Raw genomic sequence first — 25771 nt, 5'->3', positions numbered from 1 at the left:
CCCTTTACCTCTACCTCCAACAACTTTTCCTCCAGTCAGATACGGATCATTTCACAAGACTAAACAATTTAGAAGTACTGAGTGTGTAAAAATGATTACTTTGGTGCTACTTTAAGCCATAATACTATGATATGTTCTTTCAGATATATAACATTATGGCAGGAGTTGATTTTTGATAAACTTGAAAAAATTATCATTTTGTTATTATTAATAATACTATGACATATTGTTGTTTTAATACTATGATTAATACTTCACCATGAAAATAACATATTGCATTAATCATAAATGATACTGCACAAAGAGAATGCCACACTCCAATGCCATGCTGCACAATGAGATACACCATTAATGCTCTTAGATAATCCTATCTTAAAGCTATGCTTTTATAAAGAATACTTCCTTAATCATAAACCATACTACCGCATTGTGGATAAAGAATACTTTCTTGACATAAACCATACTTCATAGTGAATAAAAAATACTTTCTTGATCATAAACCATACTGCATTATGGATATAGAGTACTTTCCTAATCATAAACTATACTGCATAGTGGAAAAGAATACTTTTTTGATCATAAAGCATCCTGCATAGTGAATAAAGAATACTTTCTTGATCATAAATCATACAATATTAAGCCGAAATCATACTACACTAGGAATATTACAAAAAGATTAATAATGGTACAAGGATGTATATCATGACTACAAGCACACAAAAGTTTGTTGATGGTACACAACCATCAAATTTCCTTCCATAATAAAGCATTATTAAAGGTACAATAATGATCCTAGCCCTCCTTATTATCTTGTACACTCTTGACGATCATTGCTGTAGGATAATGAAATACTGAAAAAAAATATCGACCACGTTAAACAAATAAGGCAAATAAAATAAAATAATATAACTAGAGTTCTTAACATAAGATGATAAATAATTCATCAAGACATATCAAATACCTTCATTATAGTAACATAAGGCAATAACACAGTATGAAATGCCTTCAAATAAGGCAACAACAATTGACCATCTAAAAAATATTACCAATTACAGAGTGCAATATCATTACGCAATAACACAGTATCAATATCATTCAGACAAGTACAGTTAGCCAATTACAATATCCAAAATACTATAAAAATTTAGACTATTAGCGACGGCTAGTTACCATCACTGATAGTCCAAATACCATTACTAATAATCTCGCCATTGCTAATTCTTTCGTAATAGCTAATCTGAAAAAACTTAATCGCTAAATACTTTTATTAGCGATGGAAATCGTAGCCGTCGCTAATAAGGTGCTTTAGCGATGAAATTTTTTCATCACTAATTATTTTTTAATTTTTAAATTAAATTTTTTAAAAAATATTATCGATGGTATTTTTATGGCTAATACCGTCATTAATAATTATTAGCGATCAAAAATATCGTCACTAATACCATCTCTAATTTTTTTAAATTTTAAATTAAATAATTTTTTAAAAAATATTAGTGATGGCATTATCATCGCTAATACCATCGCTAATAAGTATTAGCGATTGATATTTTTCATCTCTAATGCCATCACTAATAATTAATTTTTTTTAAAAAATAATAATAATATTTTTTAAAATTTATTTTAATTAATCATAATGAATTATGATCCTAATACCTATTATAATTAAAATTCAAATATAATATGACAATCAAAAATTAAAAACTATTTATATTATATTAAAAATATAAATTATATAATTTTTTTTACAAGTAGTATCATAAAAAATACAATACATAAAAAAAATAAAGTTCGATCCTCATCGTCATCTGCCTCCTCCTCCATCTACTCCTCTCCAGCAACTGGTGGATGAGAGCTGGGTGCCCCAGCATCCTGTAATTAAAAAAAATAAAATAATATTAGTAAGTTTCGATACAGAGATGTGTCTTTCAATATGCTCCTTTCATTCTCAAATAGATTATTTCTACATATTTTATTCGATGATACGGAGCGATAGACATCTCCGATCCATTGATTGGATGATTAGATTGAATTTTTAATCCCTAGATCCCTTTTCTGACTCTAACCTAAATATATGAAGCTTCTAAATATGAAAACTTAAAACAAGTAAAAAAATTTAGTAATATAATTACTTGATGTGATGGCAGGGATGATGAGTCCAGTCGGTCGCACAGCTGTGGGTCCCGAAGAAGCTCCACAATCATATCATGGATGGCATCCAGGAGGCTCTGAGGTCGCTGGCTCAGAAGCCTCTGCACGACCTCTTCCATGTGCATATCGCTTCAGATCTGAGACGTCGAGGCCTATGAGGATATCGAAGGATATCGAGCCGATAAAAGATCAAAGCTATGGTCAAATTCTATGACTCGGCTCTACTCACCCCTTTGGTGGTGCTGAGCCATCTCTCAAGGTTAAAAGGGGAGTGAGAAGATGGGTGATTGCTGTACCTCTCAGCAACGTACGTCGCGTAACACATCTGTACAGTTCAAAAATATATTAGTTTTAATATAAAAATCAGATCTTATAACAACTTAATTAGTAAATAAAGTTTAAAATTTTTATCGTGATCTGTCGTGACGTAGAATCTAAATAGTCACTAGTCCTCCTAAACTGGTGTGTGGCCCATCATAACTGTAGTTGGTCTGGAGTGACTCAGCTGTCGTATCTATAATAAGTAAATAATAATTAAATTAATTAAAATATGCATATAAGAGTTTTTACAGTTCTAGTGAAGAGTTTTGGTATAGATTTCTTACTAGCCTATCGGTCATAATATGTGTGCCGACCGAGCCGACCGTATGCCTGATCAAATCCTACTGGTGGTCCGATTTTATTGGACCCTCTACCACCTATCGGAGTACTCCTTGCTGCTCCACTGATCGCAGAGGGCCTGCCATAGGTCCGTCTATATCCAGTGATCCGTGAAGGACCTCCAGTTCGATGGTGACTGAGAATCAGAGTGCTGGATGGCAGACTGCCTAAGGCTATAAAGGCCATCTCGGAGCCTCCGTGTGGTCATCTTCTCGAAGGTCCGACAGCCAGTTTCCTCATCCTGGGGAGTCTCGAATCGGTAGTACTCCTGTAAGATAGAAGCAAGCATGTATTAATATGTAATTAAAATACCAACATATCGAGAATTTTAAAATTAAACTAGTTCTGACTTATGAGAAATATCTCTCAGACTGCATCACGAGCTCCCGACGATCAATTCGAGAACTCATTCACCAGTCGCGGCATCAATTGGCATATAATCTTGATAACGACATGAGATCTAGAAGGCTCTTTGAATGTGCTACAAAATTGATTTCGAAGAATAAATGTTAACTCTAAAATTATTAAATTCTAAACATATTAATTAAACATGTAGTACTTACGAGCGGCTCTGGATATGGATGATCTCTCTATCCTCCGACTGAGTCAGAGGTGCCACGAGCCAGATGGGACCTCGATCATGGTGCTGTGTCTGAGAGCCGACGGTCGCTGCTGCATGCGACTATGGGGTCACTGGTAACCCTCTGTCATCCAAATCTGAGTGCAAAATATCTAATACAAAGAATGTTATATTAGTTAACAAATGATAAAATAACATAAACGAGAATATATAAAGTGTTAAAGCTTACTGTCCGATGTGAGAGCTGCAGAACCATACGAGCTAGCCATGTGATCGCTCTTTCCTCGAGAGCTCTGTTCTCAGCTGGTGTGACTCCGGCCTCTGGAAGATATGATGCATGCTCTCTTAAAATAAAAATAAATAGATTCATCAAATTAATTATATAACTATGGATGGCAATGCAAGATTTAAAATGATACAAGACAAGTAATTAAAATGATCCAAGAATTATATACTTAGTACCATTCATCGACCTCTTCAGATGTTTGGTATCCTTCAGAATCTTCTTCCGATTCTTTCTCTTTTTTCTTTCTTCTTTCTCTTCTACCATCTCTTTCTCTTCTTCCCGTTCTTGGGGAGGATTGTCCTTTAAAATAATCTCAATTGGATCTACGTCCTTATGTTGGCCATCTTCACATAGGAGAATTTCTGGAGTATCCAATTCCACATCATCGAAGGATTGATGAGCTCCTATAGTCCAGCACCTTCCATCGACCTGAGCGCATAGGGTGTGTGAGGGTTAGATGCCTTAGATGCCAGCTGTGACCCGAGGTTCGGGCACGCAGGGCACGCTCCAGCCCCATATTTGCAATGCTGCCCGGCACATTTCCTCGATTCGAGCACTCTACATGCCAAGACCTAAGTCCCGTATATCTAATTAATTAATTAATTAAATATCTAACTAATTAATTAAATCAATATTTAATTAACTTTTAGTGATGGTACTTGCCGTCGCTAATGCCGTCACTACTATTAGATAATACTAGCCATTATTATGCCGTCACTAATACTCACAATAGTAGGCACGCTGGTGTGGGGATGGGGCCGTAGGGCAAGGGCTGCAGGGTTGGGGCCATGGGCTGGAGGCGGTGGGGTAGGGGCCGCATGGTCAGGCTGGTGGGGATGAGGCCATGGGGAGGTCGGTGGGGTTGAGGCGACTGGCTCGGGGTTGTGATATAGGAGGCACTGGTGGGGTTGGGGCGACCGCAGGCGAGGCAGGGTTGGGGCGACTAGCTTGGGGCTGCGGCATAGGAGGCACCGACGGGGTCGGAGTGGTGAGCTTGGGGCCATGGCTTAGGAGGCACCGGTGGGGTCGAGGGGGCCACGGGCGAGACAGGGCCGGGCGACTGGCTTGGGGCCGTGGCATAGGAGGCATTGATGGGGTCTGGGTGGCTGCAGGTGAGGTGGGGTCGGGGCGACGGACTTGGGGCCGCGACGTAGGAGGCACCGGTGGGATCGCGATGCCAGGAAGGAGGATGCACGGGGAGCAGGGAATGTCGGGAAGGATGCATTAGGAGGAGGTGTCGGCGAGGTGGAGAAAAGTCGGGAAGGAGGAGAACGAGAGGGGATTTATGAGAAGGAGGAGAATAAGCATGATATTTTTTGTCCCTCCGACGGGCTGGGGGTGTATTTTTCTGGACTATTACCGACGGCAACGAAGTCATCGGTAATACGATCGGTAAAACTTCATTTTACATGTTGGGTATTAGTGATGATAGTTTCTGTCGCTAATACCCATTCATCGTGGCTAAAACTATTAATTTTTTTAATATTTAATTTTAATTTTATTTTTTTTTAATTTTTAAAATAATATTTTTTTAAAATTATTAGCGATGATAAATTACTCTATCGCTAATATTATCATTAATACTGTTAATTTTATTAATATTAAATTTTATTTTTATTTTTTTTCTTCTTGATCGTTTTTTGGGTGGTTAAAAATCATTATTGGGTTTTATTAAATTTTTGGACTTAATTATTTTATAGATCAAGTTTTAATTGATTTAAATTAGATTTAATTTAATTAGGTTTGACTTAATTTGAGGCTAATTGAATTTTAGTATTTCAAGTAGGACTTGGATTCAAAGCCTAATTAAATTAGGTTTGAGAGGATTTTGAATTGAAATCGAATCAGATTCAAATTGGATTCGAATTGAATCATGAATCAAGTCTTAATTAATTTAAATCAGATTTAACTTAATTAAGCTTGACTTAATTTGAAGCTAATTAGATTTTATAATCTAAGTAGGATTTAGATTCAAAGCCTAATTGAATTAGGTTTGACAAGATTTCAAATTGAATTCGAATCGGATTCGAATTGGATTCGAATTGAATCATGGATCGTCCTAATTGATTTAAATTAAATTAAATTAAATTAAATTTGACTTAATTTGAGGTGAATTAGATTTTATAATCTAAGTAGGACTTAGATTCAAAGCTTAATTGAATTAGATTTGATAAGATTTCAAATTGTATTCGAATCGGATTCGAAAGTATTCGAATTAAATCATAGATCAAGTCTTAATTGATTTAAATCATATTTAATTTAATTATACATGACTGAATTTATAATTAATTAAATTTTATAATCCAAGTAGAATTTGGATTCAAAGCCTAATTGAATTAGATTTAACAAGATTTTGAATTAGATTCGAATTAGATTTAAATTGAATCATGCATCAAGTCTTAATTGATTTAAATTAGATTTAATTTAAGTAGACTTGACTTAATTTATGGTTAATTAAATTTTATAATTCAAGTAAGATTTGAATTTAAAGTCTAATTGAATTAGATTTGATAGGATTTTGAATTGGATTCGAATCGGATTCAAACTGGATTCGAATCGGATTCGAATTAGATTCAAATTGAATCCAAATTAAAAATTATTTTTTTTTAATTAATTTAAATTAGATTAAATTTAATTAAGTTTGACTTAATTTAATGATAATTAAATTTTACAATTCAATTAATATTTAGATTCAAAGTTTAATTGATTTAGATTTGATAGGATTTTGAATTAGATTCGAATCGGATTCGAATTAGATTCGAATTAAACATAAATTAAAAATTATTTTTTTCTAATTGATTTAAATCAAATTAAATTTAATTAAACTTAACTTAATTTGAAGGTAATTAAATTTTACAATCTAAATAGGATTTGGAATCCAAGCCTAATTAAGTTTGGTTTGACAGGATTACAAATTAGATTCGAATTGAACTCAAATCATTTTCTAGATTATTAGTGACAAAAAAATATCACCATTGCTAATTCCATCACTAATAATATTTTTTAAAAAATTATTTTTTAAATTATTATTCAAAGATTTTTTAAAAAATTATTAACGATGAAAAAATTTTTATCCCCAATTTGCCATCGCTAGTAATTATTTTATGTTTAAATATTATAAAAAAATTTAAAAAATTTAAATACTATTAGCGATGGCTTTTGTCGTCGCTAATAATTAAATTACCATCGCTAATAGTATTTGCAGCGGTAAGATTTTTGATTGATTTTGTGGTGGCTGAAAAGTGTTATTAGCGATGGAATTTTTTTTCCGTCACTAATACCATCGCTAATATTCAATATTCTTATGATAAAAATATCATCAATTATAGAGTGCAGTATCATAATATAATAACACAGTCTCAGAATCGTTAAGAAATGTACAATTAGCCAATTGCAAAGTATCCAAAAATATCATCAATTGTATCATGTGGCAATAACACAATATCAGTATCCAAAAGTATCACCATAACAAAATAAGTATCAAATGCGGTCGAAATCCCAAAATAAGATCCCAAAATATGATCCCAAAATAAAATAAAATATTCAAACTCCTAAGTGATTCTCTTCATGCATATGGATCGATTGTGGCCGGTCCTTGACCTAAAGTTATCCACAAGATGTCATGGACAATAAGTATGGTGACATTCTGAAAATCAATCCTCGACCACTTTAGTACATCCAAATTGATGGTCAGAATAAAAGATGTATTGCTTGATCAAAGAGCCATTTGAGTAGGATAGAATACGTCATAATTGTTGTCTCAACACCAGTGGCATTGTCATCGAGATCATCCATATTATCACAATTCTCATTGCCAATTGGTGCCGACCTATATGAAAAATGATGGAATAACATTTGTGAGTACCACTTATGTTCATTCTTAGTATTCTAAAACAATTTGCTCCATTTTGATTAAGAAGATTATAAAAGGTTCATGATAGCTTTACAGTGTAAAAAGAGCCATCGCAGTATTAGAAGTAACTAACATAGTATATAAAAAACAAATGGTAGTACCAGAAGCAAGTAATGTAGTATCATAAAGGGATATCATAGTGTTAAAAGTGAATAATGCATAATTAACAGGGGCAATGCAATACAGTTACTTAACCAAGGAAGTATATAAATAGGACTGCATAGTGTTAGAATCATGTAATATAGTACAATAAACGAGTAATCCAGTATAGAATTCTATTTTAGATACAATATGGAGATTGACTTTATTAGTAGTAGTATAGAGATCGACTTTCTTAGTATCAAAAAAGGTTGAATCAGTACAAAATACATATAATACAGTATAATTTTGCATTTTAAATCTTGTAAATAAAAGGATTTTCTTAGTATCAGACGAATCAACTAAATATACTTCACATTTTTTAGTATCAGAAGGGCAGATGGGAGTACTTTGATGTGCTTATTCCTGGATCCTCTTTAGCATCCTCTCTCGTTTAAATTTTGCTCTCTAAAATCATATCGATGACCTTCTTTTTCATTGCATAATGGATATGACATATGCTGATCACATTGCTATCCTCAATTAAGCTCATTTGTATCTTTGTAAAGGGTGTAAGGTATTTTACGATGATATTTCTAGGTATTATATGGCTCCATCTGTGTGAGAAAATGTCGTAGATGTCCGAAAGTTTCATCAATTTGTGCACCCCAAAGATACGACAAGTGATGTTGTATTTACAAATGATGGAGAATTTAGCATTTGTACTTGCATTAGCGGTAGAACATGAAGCCATTGGAGTTTGGGGTGCGGGTGTTGAGGGTCCGTCAAGGAGCTTTGGGATTTAACACGGGAGCTTGGGATCGTTGCGGTGTAGATGTTAGGGGTTGTGGAAAAAGTCACGATGGAGAGTCGCCGTGGAAGTGGTGGGAGGAGTTCTTGAGAATGAAGCTTTGGTTGAAGCTGTGGCAGAGATGGGGATGAAAAGAGAGGGAGTGCAGGAGCACAGCCGTTAGCCACCGGCTGCCGACCTATGGAATAGAAAAAGGAGAGAGGAAGGAGCACAGCAGTCAGCGGAGTAGAAAGGATGAAGGGCAAAAGCACAACAACCAGCGGAGTAGAAAGGATGTGAAGTAGAGAAAGGTGGGGGGTAATGCTACTGTCGCCTCTTTCTTTTGGCGGAAAGAACACAACTGGGTGGAGGGAATTAGGGACTATAGTAGTTACCCTGAGTAATATAACAGTAATTTCATTCCATAGAGTAGCTACTTTTGTGTATTGTTTGAAATGGGTAGTTGCTTTTACGCGAAACTCAAGCGGAGAGTTCCTTTTAACTTTAAACTCAACAAGGGATTTTTCTCTAGTTCTCCCTGAAAGGATTCCCTCAACTCTTAGTTAAACCGAGACACGCACATTGAGAATTTGTTGGTAGGAAAGCACAAGTTCACTTGATCGAATGCGTATGGTTCAATGATAAATTCTTCTAGCCGTATGCTACATTTGTATGTGGCGTAAGAATAGGTTTATTGCTTTCTTTTGTTTGCCAAACATACATATAAATGATTCAATTGGGAGACCAACCATGGGAACTCTTTTCTAACACACGTACGTTAGTCTCCTAAGGCTCGGGCTCGGTCTAAAGCCAAGATACCATTTGAACGGATCATACGATGATCCCTCGTCAAACGGAGCCATTGGTGCATGGCGCGTGCACTGATCTCAACCGACCCCGCAACGGTCGACATGGAAACCGGGCCGCTCCGCTTTATAAATACCATTCCCCTGCTCTTTGCTACCATATATTCTCAGGGTTACCTCTTGTTGTCAAGTCTTGTAGGGTTGTTGTGTTCTCTTGAGAGAAGAAAGCGAAGGAATGGCCTCCAACCAGTCGGATATCAGGTGCAAGGCTGGCCAAGCTGCTGGCCATGCACAGGTGAGTGAATGCACATCCTATGTGATAGTAGCAGGCACGAATTTTAGGCTTTGGCTTAAGTCGCTACTTTCACACACACACACACACACAAACATATATATATATATATATATATATATATAAAATCCTATGTGATAGTAGCAGGCACGGATTTTAGGCTTTGGCTTAAGTCGCTACTTTCACACACACACACACACACACATATATGTATATATATATTGAGGGTAAAAAAGCTTAACACAGTTTTTGGGATAAATTGAATAGATAACACGGTCCGGGCTGTGCATTGTTGAATATTAAGTCTGATATATATTGTTGATCTTTTTTCTATCGACTAAAGCTTTCGAGATAAATAGGTTAATTAATAGCTCAAGTCTCGACTTTCTTAAAAGATGCTAAACTTCAGTACAGATTAGGCCGAAGCTAGTTAAGAGAGCTCCGATTATCAATCATTCTTTTTGGCAGGCGAAGCAGAAGAAAAAAAATGGAAAAAAAAAAAAAAGAGTGAGAGTGTCATGATTTTGATGTTTAAATAGTGAGACTAACTTGCTCTCTGTGCATCCGAGCAAAAACTTGCTGTGTGCGTGACTTGTTGTTACTTGATGATGGATAGGTAAAGAAGGATGAGATGATGGATAAGGCATCGCAGGCTAAGGACCAAGCTGGGGGCTACATCCAAGAGGTACCATCCGACTCCTATCCATGATAAGGGGCATCTGGGGATACGTTTATTTCAGTAGGGGAAGATTGCAGTGCATTGTGTGAGATAATTAAGCTGGCTTGTATCCACCTACGAGGTTTCTTTTGAGTGCTTTATGACTTGAAGCTTTTTCGTGTAGGCTGGGGAGCAGGCGAGGAACATGGCCCAGGGTGCTGCTGATGCTGTTAAGAATGCTGTGGGGATGGAAGACAAGAAGAGTTCTACCAGGAGCTGAACTGATCCCATCCAAGTTTTGTTCTGTTTCCTTGGCCTTATTTGAGCACCTTGGCTAGTTTTGTCTTAATAACAGTGTCCTGTTTGGAAAGTTTCTTTGTTGTTGGATGGGAGACAACAGGAGTTCTCCCAGGAGATGAACTGTTCCCATCCAATTTTTTTCTGTTTCCTTGGCCTTCTTTGAGCACTTTGGCCCGTTTTGTGTTAATAACGAAGTAATGTTTTGAAAGTTTCTTTGTTGTTCAAGTTTCCGTTCCTTCAAGATATGGAAAGCATGCAATGGATTTCTTTTGATGAGAGCAATCATGTGTAATGAAGTGGATTTAGTGTTTGGTTCTTCAGGAAAGTTCTCTAAAAATAAGAAAAGGATGATTTATAATGTATGATAGGCAAGTTTTTTTTTTTTTTTTTGAAATTCGGGAAGGTTAAACATATATAAAAAGAAATGGAAAAGCTGGCAGCTCTTAGCTTAGCTGGTTGGTAGCCTCTGTTGGTGGATGGAAATGGAAAGAGTCAACAATTCTTAGCTCAGTTGGTTGCTAGCCTCCGTCTTGGTAGTGAAGCATTCTCATTGTTTATCGCATGCAGAAACAGTAAGCAAACAAGCATTTGATTTTGAGCCAACAATAAATAATGGCAGCAAAATAGAAAAAGAAGGAAAATGCAAAAGTTCGTGATAAAATATAGAATATTCAAGAGCCGAGTTTGAGATTTTAACGTCATTCCGGCTCAATATGGAACCACAAATAAAGACCTAGATAAGTTACGAAAAAAAAAAAAAAGTCAATATACGGTTGCGTGGATCCTTCTCTAGAGAGAAGCTCTGAGATCTTCCCCCATATCCCCGCGCTTAGAGCACAACTCCGGCGGATCCCTTCCCCCGGCGGCCGGCCGACAGGCCCCTCTTTCTTTTCCTCTCTCCTCCCTTCTCTCTCTCGTTCTTCACCTTTCTCTCCTCTTTTCTCTTCTCCTGCTTTTCTCTAGGGCCGGCGAGGCCATCTCCGGCGACTTTCCTTTCTCTTCTTCTCTCCTTGCCGTTGGAACCCCCACCGGTAAAGCCACTCACCCTCTCCCTTCCCATCCGGTGGCCGGTGCCGGGCCCCTCTCTCTGCTCCTTCCTCTCCCTCCCTCCCTCCCTGTCCCATCTCAGCTCTCTTTCAATCTCTGTATCTCTTCCTCCTCTTTTCCGGTATTGGACGGCCGATCGGCGGCCGTCGGCCCCCTCTTTTCTCTGTGTTCCGGTCCGGGACCCCGTTTCTCCCTCTTCTCTGTGTTCCGATCCGGGCCCCCGTCCGTCGTTTCTCCCTCCGGTAGGCACCCGTGGGCCCGATTCCGTCTTCCCCCTCCCTCCCTCCCTCTCTTCTCCTTCCTCTCTCCCTCCCTCCCTCTCTTCTCTGTGTCCTGGCCCCTTTGGTGGATCTTTCCTTCCGACGGGCAGCAGACGGCGGAAGGCCAGGCCCCATCTTTCTCTCTCTCTCTCTCTCTCTCCCTTCGCAGGTCCCTTTCAGCGGTGGACCAGCCCTCCCTCTCTTCTCTGTGTTCGGGTCCCCATCGGCAGGTCCCGCCGGTGGGCGGTAGGCTGGATCTCCCTCTCCCTCCTCGCGGCCAGGCGTGAGCCCCTCCATCCCTTCTCTGTGTTCCGGCGCCCTTCGGTGGCTGGACGGAGGCCGTGGACCGGTTCTCTCTCTCCCTCTTCTTATTGCGGCCGGAAGGAGGCCGCGCCCTTTTCTCTCTTCCTCTCTTTCATCCGCCTCCCTCTCTCTGTTCTCTCTCTCCTCCCTCCCCCATTTCTCTGTTCGGGACGTTCCCCCCTGTGATGGGCCCCTCCTCGGCCGGTCGCTGGCCTCTCCCTTCGCTGGTTGCCCCTCCCCGGCCGGGTGCTATGCTCCTCCACTGCCGGCCGGCCGTCACCCCTCTGTGCCCATCCCGGCGCTGCTACCGGGTCTTCACCGGCGGGTGATGGTTTTATTCCTCCAGCGAGTATGATGGTCGATGTTGCTCTCCTCTGCGCTCGTCTTCTCCTGACGTGGTTGTCGGCGTCGTTTTTCTCTCCTCTCATCACCATAATCTCCGATCGACATTCTTGTGGTTGGCGCTGTGTCATCCGGCGGCGCCATGACGGCGGTTTCTTTTGTATTTCAAATTTGAAAATTGATTGTTAAGAAAAAATTTTAAATTTTAAATGTATGTTGATGGATTGGTTGGGAGGAATTAGAAATTTAAATTTAAAATTTAAATTTCTGTATTATTAGTTTTATGAGTTTTTTTTTTCTTTTTCTTTTTTTATACTCTTCTTCTTCTTTTTAAATTTTGGTGTCTATTATGCTACAGTTTATAATTATATATATATAAAAAGGGGCACAAACACATACTCTTTCTGACTAAACAAAATAGGCTCATTTATGATTGCATAAAACCTTTTCCTTTGCCCGTTAGCTTTTGGAAGGGAGACAACAAAAATACACAATTTGACCATGTCAACAAAGTTCTCTAATACGTGTGATTTGAGCAATTGGTGCATATAGCTAATCTAGCGACACACTTCACATAAATAGGCTTAAGCTGCTTCTTCTTCTCCTCCTTTCTTTTCATTTTTTTGAGAAAAGGATGACAACATCTTCTTTCATTTTAATGAGGAGATGAAAGTGATTTTGGCCTACACTGAAGTGAAAGGAGAAATATATCCCCGGATGCCACTCGACTCTGCTAATCGTGGATGCTACTCAACGCGACCTAGCCACATGCTTGATTTTTCCAGAGAAATCACTCCAAGCAAGAAGACTTGTTGAGAAAAATGCTTTTTGGATAGGAAACTCCACCTCCTTCATTATCTCATTGCATACAATTTCATTAAAGCTTCTCAAACAAGACCCAAAATAAAATACTAGACATATTCCCAAAGCAAGTTACTAGTCACGAGGAAGTCGAAACACATTTCCAAGACACAACTTACTAAGAAAGTCTAAGCAACACATTAGATGGCTCCCTTGACTTCCATGGCTGGTTTCATTTTATGCCCCTGCATCACCTACCAAGGTAAATAACAACTCAACTGCTTTCTGCTGCTGATGAAACAAAATTCAGTCCACTTCCTACGAAAAGGAGGGCCTGTAACGACACTCCTTGGATTTCAAACTCAGATGTTGGCTCCACCATTGATAGATACCATGTGCATGTCGCATGCGTTTAAGAGGACATGCTGTTAGATTTCGATCAACAGAGTTTACCAGTAAATTTGCAGACGGAAGGAGGTGCAAGGGCTCAGTCTGAGTTCCCAATGCTATGGCTCTAACAGAATTCCTTGTTGCCAAATTCCCAATGATCCCTGCACCCATCTTCTTCATATTTTCCCGATGTTCAAAATATCCAATATATCCTGAGCAGAAATGATCATCTGAATTCACAAAAAGATGTGGAATCCAAGATGATATCTGTGCAAAGTGCTCTCGAGAATTCTCGACACAGCCTTTCTTAGCGAAAGCGACTGTGGCTGCGACAACGCTGCTTGCGATCTGGATACCTCGTTTCAGCTTCTCGTTTGGGATCCATTCAACCGTGCCTGATGGGTATGGTGGATTGAAGAGAAAAGCTTCAAGATTGATACCTCTCTTGGCCATGTTTTTCCCAGCGTGCATTGCAATGGCCGACCCGAGAGAATGACCAGCTAACCATAGGTTCCGACCTGCACCACTTGAAGTCATTTCTTCAACGGCTCTCACTGCAACTTCACACCGGGGTGCCCGTGAAAGGTCGTTCATAAATTGATCCAAATCCAGCTTAATATCCTGCCAGAAAGTCTCCTTCTTGAAGAGAGTACCTCGGAATGCAATAACGATTTTTGGAGCAGATGATGATGAGTTCTGAATATATTTACGGGGTTTGAATTCGTAGATGGCGCCAAAGATAGATGAATCAGCACGATCGATAAGCTTTTTTTTAAGTTCAAAATCGAATTTCTTCCACCAGGCTGGTGCACAGTTTTGATGGTTCTGTCGATCATACTCTAGAGCGTATGCACCCTGAACCAAACAGGCAGCAACAGTTCTCCGATGATTTGGACTTGCCCTGTCGAATGCAAAACAATCAGATGTATAATTTATCAGCAAACTATAAAGATTGGGTCGGTGTTACAAACTAGCTATGGTGAAGTTAGATGACAAGAAATCTTGGCATCTTGCCGGAATTGAAACAATTATGCTTTGTTGTAATGAAGGGCCACAAACCATGATCATGATTTGTATGTATGCTGGCAAGTGAAATTTACCGGACACGTCGGTATAAATTTCAATGGCAACAATTTGTTGGGTCATTTTCTTAAATTAAATGGGCAAAAACTGGCATGCAAATTTTAGTTTGTAACATGTCTTGAAGCGTATGATGTGAGATAGTAGCCCGTGGATGCGAAAACTTCAAGATTTTGATGTTTTATAGGTACCATTCTCTACTCTTTAAGCCTACCATTTTTCAATTAAGAAACTTCTCCTTTAGTTGTTACTGATCTTTTTCGGATGGAATTAATTGCAACCAACATCACTACTATCGGATTCTTTCTTTTTGATATAAATATTGTAGGCCTCTTCGGTCTCCAAAATAATAGAACAGTCCAGCCATAATTGACAGGAGCACTTTCAGGTGTGTGAAAAAAATGGTCCATGCCAAGATAAATCACAGCTTATGGCTAAAAGAGATTTTGTAATATACATTGTTTCAGTAATTTCAGTTATATATCCAAGTCTAGTAGATAATATGAAAGATTATATTTTTTTGGCAGGACATGCAATAAAATGAAAAGTATACTGTCAGATAGCTTATGGTTTTGCTGAAAGTCAACTCAATTGCTTATCACACTATGACATATTATTGTCTTCTCTCTGTCTTCTAGGCTTCAAAGTTATTCTCTTGGTCAAAGTTGAGTTTTCAGAAATTCCTCGTAATTAAATCTTAAAATGCATTACGTTTATATCCTTTTTTTTTTTTTTTTTCCTCCTTAGAAGTATGATGGAAGGAAACTTGGCTGAAAAATAGGTGAGTAGGACATAAAACCCAGTCATTTGTATCAACATCCAATGACCACCATGTGCACTGGCTGGTGTTTCTTATGTCATTATTATCTGTTCTGAGCTCCTTTGGAACTTTCTCAAAACATGATGGATCAAATTAGTGATGGAACCATCTGTAATATGTGTTTACAAGTTTAAATCTTCTGTCTTCATTTTCTCTCTTCCTAAAGAGATCTGCCTTCACCAATTTATTAGGCGCAAGGCTTCTGAAAATGGTTAGATCAAACGTACTAAACATCCGTTAGATTCCAAAAACAAAAAGATTTCTGCGATGTTTCATTAATGTAAAACGAAATAAAAGGCTCATCCAAGGTTAAAAATTGAATGTCAGCTTGCCTTTTTTTTTTTTTTTTGATGTAAATAGTCAGCTTACCAATTTACAGAGGTGAGATGTGTAGGCCCTGAGAAATCAAACATATTCTTTTTCTGAGACTTTTTTGCGGCCATTTCTTCACGTGACCTGCTAGTGAGAGAGAGAGGCAATTCAGAAAATACGGGAAACGTGGAATTTGCATGGAGGTGGAGCCGTGCCCCCGAAACTACATTATAATAATAGAGATAAGAGATGGAAATGCTGAACCATAACAAAAACTAAAATATAAGTTAAAAGTGTTGAAACAATAAATCTGAAGAACTGACAAAAAGAGAATATTATTTCATGAATTCAAGACATAAATTTACCTTCATTTCTTTCTCTGTTTAGAATCTTGAACGAAAATACATGAAGTAATAAATAAATAAATCAGTCAATTCCTTGTCATCTCTTAAATCAATGACCAGGTAGCTTACCTTAGCCAAGATGTTATATAGTTTTTTTTCTTTATTTTTCTGGGAAATTACTCTTTTTTCTCCTTATGTTATTTATCATGCTAGGCACAAAGCAAAAGAATAGTTTTTGTACCATATCACAAAGTTGGGTATTCATATATTAGTCTGAAGAATGACGATGAAACAGCTTCAACCATTATTGTAGCGTTTCGGTTGACCTAATTATAAGTTTCAAAACCCCAAAACGGCAACGGGGTAAGTCCACAACGTTGTGCTTGTGTTCCCAATAAACCCGGGAAAGCAATATTTTGGACCTTACCGAACACCAAGCAAGCGCCATGACACCACCGGACCGCATTCTAGACCAGGAGCACAAGCAGTGGCATTAAGGTAATTTTCCTGTCATTCATGGAACAGTGAACTTGTTTCCGGTAATTGGAACAGTCAACTCTTTTATCCAAATTGGTATGTATATTTTTCTTTCAAATATGAATACAAATATAAGTATTAAATAGGTATCAAAATAAATATTCATATTTATTTTAAACAGATATGCATATAAATCAAATATTAAACATATCCTTACTTGTTTGAAATGGATATTGATATTTGGATATTAATTATATCTATATTTTTTATCCAAATATATATGGATATAAAGCAGACATTATTTAGGTACAAATTAGATTTTAGTAGAATTAAATGTTTAAAATTATAATTAATTATATAATCATAAAAACAAGAATGTAATCTACTATGCAAATTGCATGCAATAAATAATTAAGAATTTGAAGCATGCCTATTAATTAAACCTGTATCGAGACCAACGTAGTCATTAGTTCGACCGAGTTTATACTAGACATTAAGAATAAAAATATTTAAAATAAAAAATATATAAAAATATTAATAATTGCTTATATCAAATACATCATTACTCTTTAATTACAGCATAAATGAAATAATATGAACTATATATTTTTAAGATATTGTAAGAAAATCATACATAAATATAGGAGCACATAGAAGTTCTCACTATCTTAAAAACTTTAACAATAAAGTTTTGAATAAATTGATGGTTTAAATGGAATCGAAACTAATTCTAAACTAATTTTCAGAATTAATCTAATATATTATTATTGATATTTTATTATAATTATTATCTTATTATATGATACATTATCTAATAACTAATATGATTATTTAATATTATTCCATCATAAATGTTATTTTTTTATAATCTTATTATATTTATTTATTGTTGTTTTATTATATTACTACAACTATAAGTATACATATCTATATTTAGCATTAAATTAATTTAATTGAATAATACTTTGCATATTGGCTAAATATTTTGAATTATTTTATTTTGAATAAATAATTTGAATCAACATTGAAATATTAACCATTCTTCTATAATAGTGGTTGTTGGAAGAGAACTCAAAATCTTTTAGATTTTTCTCATGAATAGGTTATATACGTAAAAAAATAAAATATATTCAATTTTTTATTTTTATCAAAAAAATAAATTTATTTTTTTTTAAATAATGATCAAAATATAAAATATCGCAAGATACATTAAATTGTAATTTAATTAGTTACATGAATTCATATGAACAAGTAAAATAAGCTATCAATATAAGGTATGAATCATATTGTAGCTTGTTGGTAGAGTATTTGACATACGAATCAAAGGTCACTGACTTAAACCACAAGACGAACTAGAACTAGATTTGGATATAGATGCAGTTGGATATACTTCCAGCCCTAATTATATTGCGGTACCCTCACTAATTTAGTGCACTCTTTATGTGATTATCTAAGTACAAGTATGACAATAATGATGGTGACGACAAGGACAAAAAGTTAGGACACTGTAGAAATCCATACCAATGATTATTGCCTTGAAAACCTAAAAAATATTGAGGAGGCTAAGAAATATGTCACCTTGGTGGATGAATGAAACCTAAAATCAACAGAATCTATATCCGCATATCTATATGTTTGACTTCACAATAATACATTCATATTTCTTGGCTGTTTTTTTTTTTTTTTAGGAAATCATATCTCTTGCTTATTAAAACGGGTTGTCATATAGATAAACTTGCAGCTATCAAGGTTCACCAGAAAAAACCAAGCATGATGTGCGTTGGTTACTGGGTGCTATACCCTATCACTTTCGAACAACGAGATATCGTAAAAGCTTGCTTCAAATGAGAAAGGTCACGGTGAAGAAGAGATCTAGATAGAACATACGTACCTCCTGTATACTGTGTAGTAGGTCGTGTGGTTGGTTTCCTAGAAGTTACGAGTTTATATAGAGGTCAGGGTCCTCCAAAAGTTAGGAAGATAAGACAGAATAGGAATAAAGCAATGGAACGAAAAGGAGGCAAATTCCATTACTGATCCCATGCGCCATTGCTTGGACTCGAGAGTATGGCATAGGATACGCGGGGCAGTCCTATCTATCTTGCTAGTATCAATTAGGAGATGCTTTTATTTTTTATTGAAGGGAACAACTAGAGAATACTTTCAGCTTCGAAACAAATGCCAATAGGTTGCATAATGCTCCTCTCTTCCCTCCTAGATAGAGAGGAAAAATTTTTTATAGTCGGACCAATCATGAAAGATGTTGCTACTTGAATCGGTCAAGATCGGAAGATGGACACCTGATAGCTTCGAGCGGGGATGTTGCTGCTGGAGTGATCTGCAAAACAAGTTTCTAGATCGGAGATTGTGGCTTCGACAAGGATCCTCCGATGCTCAAGTCAGAAAAATAGAGAATAAAAAAATAGCAACGGATTCTCTGATAGGAGTTCGATTGAACTTACCTGAATTCTCGGAGCTCTGATTGTTTATATAAAAGAATGTTGAACAACTGGATTATTAGCTGTGAGATTGCACAATCTCGAGATTGTCGGATCGTTGGACATGCCAAACTGAGTGGGATAACTCAGCCTTTAAATGCTCCCACGAGATCAGGAGAGATGGTTATGCCAAATCTTATCTTATTCAGAATAGACAGCTGTCGCGCACGTCGAGGAGATAAGTCAACTGAACAGCTCAGATATAGGTCAGATCTTGAGGACGCCTCAGCTCAACGTGGAGATGGGCTCCTCAGCTCATATGGCGGTCAGTGATCGTATTAATGATCTCGAAAGATGGACATATATTACCATATAACACTAATCCGAGGTGTCACGGTAAGCACCATAACACTACCCCCTACTCCTAAGTTTGAGAATTAGATGAAAGGAGTACTCCAAAAGTATCTCGGATCCAACACCAAGCACTTCTACCTTCACGCCTGCTTCTGTTGCATTTAAGGTGGATAACATTAGCCTAATGTGACTAACGCGGATGGACGTAACTGATGAGACCACTCAGATGATGGTCTCTTCAAGGTTTTAATCATTTTACAGTGATCTTTCATTTTATTCCTCCTTTAAATTTGCTCTTTGAAGGCATGGATAGCCACTGATCTTATTTTGTTGATTGTCCATCACGATTTCTTGGAGCAAGATGGATTTACAGCACATGAAGAGACTTGAGCAAATCCTGGCTCATAGGAGACAGGTTGTGGTTTCAGTTGCCGAAACAGGACCCACGATCAGGAAAGAAGAACATGCTGTCCCTACCATCAAACCCACGGCCCAACCATTGGAAGGTGTGATGCAGGGTTCTTCAGAGGAGGTCCTGATCGGTGGGGCACCGACAAAGATGACTCCGAAGATGAGCATCGAGGAATGCTTTGAAAAAGATTCGACTGAGGAAGTGTAGATGGAGAGGCGGTCGACAATCCTGAGGAAGATCTGAGATCTCTAGAGATGGCGACTCCTACCGAGCATTTTCTCATATCCACTGCTCATGCAGGACGTTCAGATCTAACACCTCATGCTCCATCCACAGGAGAGATCTTTCAATCTGCAACGGAATACTTGAGGAACCTCCTATTGCCAACCGAAAATTTATTTCTCAACGAACAAAGGGGAGAGAAACGATCTACCGATGCCTTGAGATCCCTTGTATACATGGGTCAATATCTAGAGAGCCTTGTTAGTTCCAACCGTGATGCTCCAACAATGGAGAAAGAGGAGATTAACTTGCTGAAGTATCAATCGGAATATCTGGAGAGAGATAACATTGAGCTAGCCAAGAAACTCAATCTTACAAAGGAGGCTCTTCAGGAGGCCCAGAAGTTGATTCTTCATCGGGATGAAGAATTACGACAGACTAAAAGACGGATTGAGGCCCTCAAACAACAGAAGTCTAGGGCCGACAGAAAGGTTGAAGACCTCGAGGGGAGGATTAAAATCTTTGAAAAATAGAGGTCTGAGGCTGAGAGAAACTGTCATCGAAGTCGTGATAACCTGGAGCACTTGAGAAAGACACTTGAAGTGAGAAGAGATTCTCCAAGTTTTAAAACTCACTCTCAAAGGAGCCTTAGTGGTGGCCTGCCCAAGAGGGTCAGAATCTCCGAAGGGACGAGCCGAAAAGAGAGAGCTCTTCGAGGGGATGGATGTTTCACTTATAAGAGAGTTCAGACCTCCCCGAATCCACCCTCAAAAATCCAGGAGACCGGATCAGAGGTGGAGCACCAAAAGAGGAAGTTGAAAGAGAGAAAGATAAATTATAAGCTTCTCTGGGATAAATTTATAGATCAAAAAATTTTACTCAAATATGCTGAAAGCAGAAGAAAGCGGCTGGAGAAAGAAGGGGCTAAGATCATAGCCCAAACTTGCAAAGTGGTGTTCTTTGCGGTCTTCGAGAAGTGCAAGTCTATTGCCTCGATGCACCTTCCTCCTGATTTTGTTAAGCATATGCAAATTGACTATTTGGACAAAGATTTACAGGCGGTGCCGATGGATAGCTGGTCGCAGTTTACGATGACGTTCTATTTTTCAGATGAGGTGGACAAGATCGATGCAGCCATCCAGACCAAAGGCATTGTCGGCACTGTGGAGTACCATTTCGCAGACGACCTTCCCAGCGATCTCCTTGAGGAGTGATTCGTGCCCTTTTTTTTTTGTTCAAGGCCTTTGGTCTTGTACTAGTGTCTCTATCAGAACAGATGTATTTCTTTTCTTTTGATGAATAAAAATCATGCTTTTTAGTCTTTAATATATGCTTGGCCTTTGGCTATATCTACGAAACCTGATTAGAGTAAATAGCTCGGGCGGATACTTAGCGTATGCTATGTTTCAAATAGGGCATGCACCGAGCTGAAGTTAGGGCGAAAATCTGAGCTAGCTCCTACTATCGTATAGATTTCAAAAAGATCAGAATTCGAATTATATCTACATAGGAAGAATCGGAGCATGTCTGTACGTATTCCTCCGAAAGTGGCGTAAAGTGTGATTCACTTGCCATTGGCATTAACTACCATATCGGTAGCAGCAATCATGTCTGCTCGTAGTCTCCATGTGTCATGCATACACCAGTCTTCTGTCGATGCACATCTCCTGCAATTAATGCATTGATGGGAGGCAGCTTTTGGGCATCCCGTTAAGGTCTGAGATTATTCAAAATCCCCAGATAGAGCCAAATACAGACCTTGCTAAGTTCTGATTTTTTTCTTTCACTGTGAGTTCTTCTCTTCTTCATCTTTTCATGATTTTTTTGTACGACAAGGGGATATGGCTACCATGGAGACTAACTTTATGCCACTGGGCTTCAAATTAGAATTAACAGAGCGGGATATAGTCATGCTGCATGAAATATCAAATACCTCCCGCATTCCAACTTGAAGTTCTGGGATCGGATGATCGACTCTACTGTCCATCTTCAGGATGCATGGATTTCTATAAGGAGTATTTTCAAGCTGGACTGAGGCTTCCTCTCTATCCATTTTTTGTGGCACTCCAATATTTTGAGATTTCACTATGTTTGGTGGTGCCACATGCGTGGTGGCATATCTGCGGCTTTACTGCATTATGTGTGTTGGCTGGGATTGCATCGAATATTACATTCTTTCATTTTCTCTTCAGTCTCAAGCGGCACCCAGACACACGCGGGTGGTGATATGTGACTCCATGGAAGAAGAAGGATAGCTTCTGCCTGATACTTTCGGGTATGCCCTCCGCTGTACATGGTTGGAAGCCGAGGTGATCGAAAATTTTCTTTCTGGGATGAACCTCGAGAGGCTGCATTGAAGGAACCTTCAATGAGTGAGTGGCTGGAATAGGAGATGGCAGCTTTGCAGAGCCTCAGAGTTTCGGAGTTGAAAAAGTTACTGTCAGCTCAGGCACTGTTCAATATCGGTATCAGCCAAGTCGCTCCTCAAGATACATGAGTCCTATTTTGGTCTTAAATCTTCTGACTTTGTTTGTCTTACAATTTAATCATCATGATTGCAGAACTGGATGTTGGGGAAGGCCCAAGCTCGTCAAAGAAAAAGAAGAAAACCCTGCGGAAGAGAAATGCCCAGCCCGTCATCAGGTGAAGCCTCCGGACCAGAGTCGGAGATTTCGTACAACTGACTTTGAAGGCCAGAGAACATAAGCTTTCTCATCCAGAAGATCATGAGATTACGCAGGTGAAAAGCGGCTCGCCTACCACCTCAGCTACTGCAGGCGACCAGATGAGCCATGCTGACCAAGGTTTGGAGGAGGTGATTCTGAGCCTATCCACTCTTCCTAGCCCTCTGATTCGACCTACTTCACACACTGTCGGATCCTCCTCAGATGAGGCACCTACCGAGGTTACCAGTGTGTTCGAAACTGCACCAGCTAGACTAAAGCTGGAAGCCTCGACGTTGAGGGATCCCATGTTGGCGAGCGAGTTACTCTCTGGACTGCTCCTTCCTGCTGATGCGAACGAGCTGCTGAGCATTTCTCAGAGGGAGATGAGGAGAGGAGTAGTGGATTGCCTCATCCGGGTATGTTGGGACCTTCTCATTTAGTACTTGCTGCATACTCATTTATTACTTATGAGTTTTTTTTCACTTGCTAGCTTATCCATTACTTGAATAGATACATTGAAAGCTCCTGTGAATTGACCAAAGAGGTAAAGAAATTAGGACTCGAAGCTGAGATGTTCAGAAGAGCGAAAGAGAGGACCGCAAGAGAAGTCGGAGAAGTCTCCATGACAGCCGATGCCACTGAGAGGAGAGCCAAAGATGTCGAGACGGTGTTGAAAAAAGCTATTGAGGAGAATTCTTGGCTACTAAGCAAGGTAGTGGAGCTCGAAGCTCAGGCGAAGAAGAATGCACTGCTTGCGAGGAGAACTCTCACCTGCAAGAAGAAATAAAAGAGTTGAAGGCCCAACAGGGTGCGGAGGAGAAGCAGACAGCGAGGTCATTTCTAGGGCTATGGAGGACTTTCCGACCTCAAAAGAATATGAGGAAGTAAGAGTTGAGTACTCTACCGACGCTTATGACATCGAAAGGTAATCTATTTGAGCCCGAGTTGCTGCCAAATATTCGAGTTTGAAATTAAATTTTTTAGACAAAATCTGGGATTTTATCATGACAGATGTCTCAGCGACTGGTGCCTCAGCTCCAGATGCCGCACTATAATTTTTATTTTTTTTTAGGACCATTGTAAGAGAATCTCGAAAGAAATAAAATGAATAGTCTTTTATCATACTTCTACTTTGTGCACTTACTCATGCCGATCCGAGACAATTCAAGTGGATGATAGCCTTGTTCTGCTCCCTTAAATACGGGAGATTATGGAGATAGTGGTCGATGACTTCATCCGATAAGGCCACTCCTGGGAGGCGACATAGAGTCTATGAAGATGCACCACGTGGGCACGTTTTATTTTGCGAAGCGTCGTAGAAATTTACTCCTTCTTTGAAGAGGACGTGCCATTGACTGCTGGGTCATTAACTCCTAGAAAGCATCAATTGGCGATTGATCCGACTGCTAGTGCTTATAAAGAAGGAGCCAGAGAGTAAGGGGATCTCCACTCCTATGGCAAGAAGCCCCCTTCTCCACTTGTTGCCATGTCGTTGCCTTCTTAATTAAGAAATGGGTAAGAGAGCGAAATGCCATTGCGAGGGATACCTGTCGGAGGTACTTAGCCCGTGAAAGGGATAAAGCTAGATCGGCCAGCACATCCACTTCTCGCCTCCTATGACCAATCTTCCCCATCAGCTCGAGCACATCCCACCTGCAGTGTGGGAGCAATGCATCGCAAAATTTCAGGATTCCACGATGTTTTAGAGGGAGTTGCTTGACGTTGCTGCTGCTACCTTTATCCAGAGTTTTGATGATTGTAAGATCCGTCTACTAAGGATAATGCCATATCTAGAACTTTACGACATACAGGCTAACGATACTGATGAAGAAGTGGAGATCTCGATGGATAAAGATTGAATCAGCTCGCCCAAACGGTGAGGAGGTGAAGTCCTCGATGGACGAAGATCGAACTAGCTCATCTGGCCGATCGATACTCTATCGATTACAGTAGGACGTCTATTCTTATCTTCTCTTATTATTTTTCTCTCCTTCTACCATCCTCCTCTTCTTCTTCTGCTATCCTCCTCTTCTTCCTCTTATCTTTTTTATTTTCTTCTCTTGTTCGTAAGATAGTGCCTGGAGCAACCGTCCCCCAAAATGTTTGAAACACCAAATTTTTCTTTATAAATATTTTAATGAATAAAAAGGAATATCTTGTTCTGGAAGTCATTGCTTCATTTTAAATTTGTATCTATGGACTGTGAATTTTGTTCAGCTCGTAGAGAGTAACACAGATAAATGCTTAGATCAGCGTGAGAAAATGTTCAGTGCTTAGATCTAGTATAAATATACTTAGGATAACTTTGATGGAAGTGAACATGTGTAGAGTAGTTTAGAACAACTTGAATATAACTTGAATGTAATTCGGTTGTTCATAAATTTGAGGCATCATAATAATTATCTCAATACTACTCTCCTACTCCTGAGTCTGAGAGAGTGCCTCAGGCAGAAAGAGTACTTGTTGAGGTAATGCCTCTAGCCATATATTGTCTATCTTCTTATTTTTCTTCTGAAGAGGTTGTGTGTGCCAGCAACGAGCTTGTGCCTATAGTATTTAGGACTCTTTAATGGTATTTCGAGGGTCTGATTAGTTATCCCTCATGAGTGACATTGTGTGTCTGTAGCGATCTTGTGCCTACAATGATCTAGCACTTCTCGTCTTCACGCGAAAGGCAGTGTGTGCCAGCGGCGAGCTTATGCCTATGGCATCTTGCACTCTTGACGATATTCTGAGGATTTGATTAGTTATCCCTCATGAGTGGCATTGTGTGCTTGCGGCGAGCTTGTGCCTACGATATCTAGTACTTTTCATCTTCGTACAAGAGGTAGTGCATACCCGCGATGAGCTTGTGCTTACGACATCTTGCACTCTCGACGATATTCTGAGGATCTGATTAGTTTTTCCTCATGAGTGATATTATGTATCTGCGGTGATCTTGTGCCTACGACATCTAGCACTTCTCATCTTCGCATGAGAGGCAGTGTGTGCC

The 25771-nt window shown here is 38.7% G+C and overlaps 2 protein-coding genes across 2 annotated transcripts; one reads left to right on the top strand and one right to left on the bottom strand.

The window, feature by feature from the left end:
- Positions 1-9423: 9423 nt before the first annotated feature.
- On the top strand, positions 9424-10736 carry LOC105042630 (uncharacterized). The gene is made up of 3 exons (XM_010919917.4): positions 9424-9556; positions 10170-10238; positions 10396-10736. Exons 1-3 carry the CDS (start codon positions 9497-9499, stop codon positions 10489-10491), a joined length of 225 nt encoding a protein of 74 aa, XP_010918219.1. The 5' UTR covers positions 9424-9496; the 3' UTR covers positions 10492-10736.
- A 2576-nt stretch (positions 10737-13312) lies between these two features.
- On the bottom strand, positions 13313-15997 carry LOC105042620 (GDSL esterase/lipase At4g10955). The gene is made up of 2 exons (XM_010919905.2): positions 15924-15997; positions 13313-14555 (listed from the first exon to the last, which is right to left on the bottom strand). Exons 1-2 carry the CDS (start codon positions 15995-15997, stop codon positions 13583-13585), a joined length of 1047 nt encoding a protein of 348 aa, XP_010918207.1. The 3' UTR covers positions 13313-13582.
- Positions 15998-25771: the final 9774 nt, after the last annotated feature.

The sequence above is a fragment of the Elaeis guineensis genome, chromosome 2 (assembly GCF_000442705.2).
Source record: "Elaeis guineensis isolate ETL-2024a chromosome 2, EG11, whole genome shotgun sequence".
NCBI classification, from domain to species: Eukaryota; Viridiplantae; Streptophyta; class Magnoliopsida; order Arecales; family Arecaceae; genus Elaeis; species Elaeis guineensis.
The sequence above is the reverse complement of the archived record's forward strand: the minus strand, read 5'-3'. Positions and strand labels throughout refer to the sequence as shown.

Bases quoted from the DNA above. Each gene is read 5' to 3' on its own strand.
- LOC105042630 (XM_010919917.4), top strand. From the start codon at position 9,497: ATGGCCTCCAACCAGTCGGATATCAGGTGCAAGGCTGGCCAAGCTGCT. The intron at 9,557-10,169 runs GTGAGTGAATGC...GATGATGGATAG, and splicing joins AAGCTGCTGGCCATGCACAG to GTAAAGAAGGATGAGATGAT. The intron at 10,239-10,395 runs GTACCATCCGAC...TTTTTCGTGTAG, and splicing joins CTGGGGGCTACATCCAAGAG to GCTGGGGAGCAGGCGAGGAA.
- LOC105042620 (XM_010919905.2), bottom strand. From the start codon at position 15,997: ATGGCCGCAAAAAAGTCTCAGAAAAAGAATATGTTTGATTTCTCAGGG. The intron at 14,556-15,923 runs GTAAGCTGACTA...TGCATTCGACAG, and splicing joins CATCTCACCTCTGTAAATTG to GGCAAGTCCAAATCATCGGA.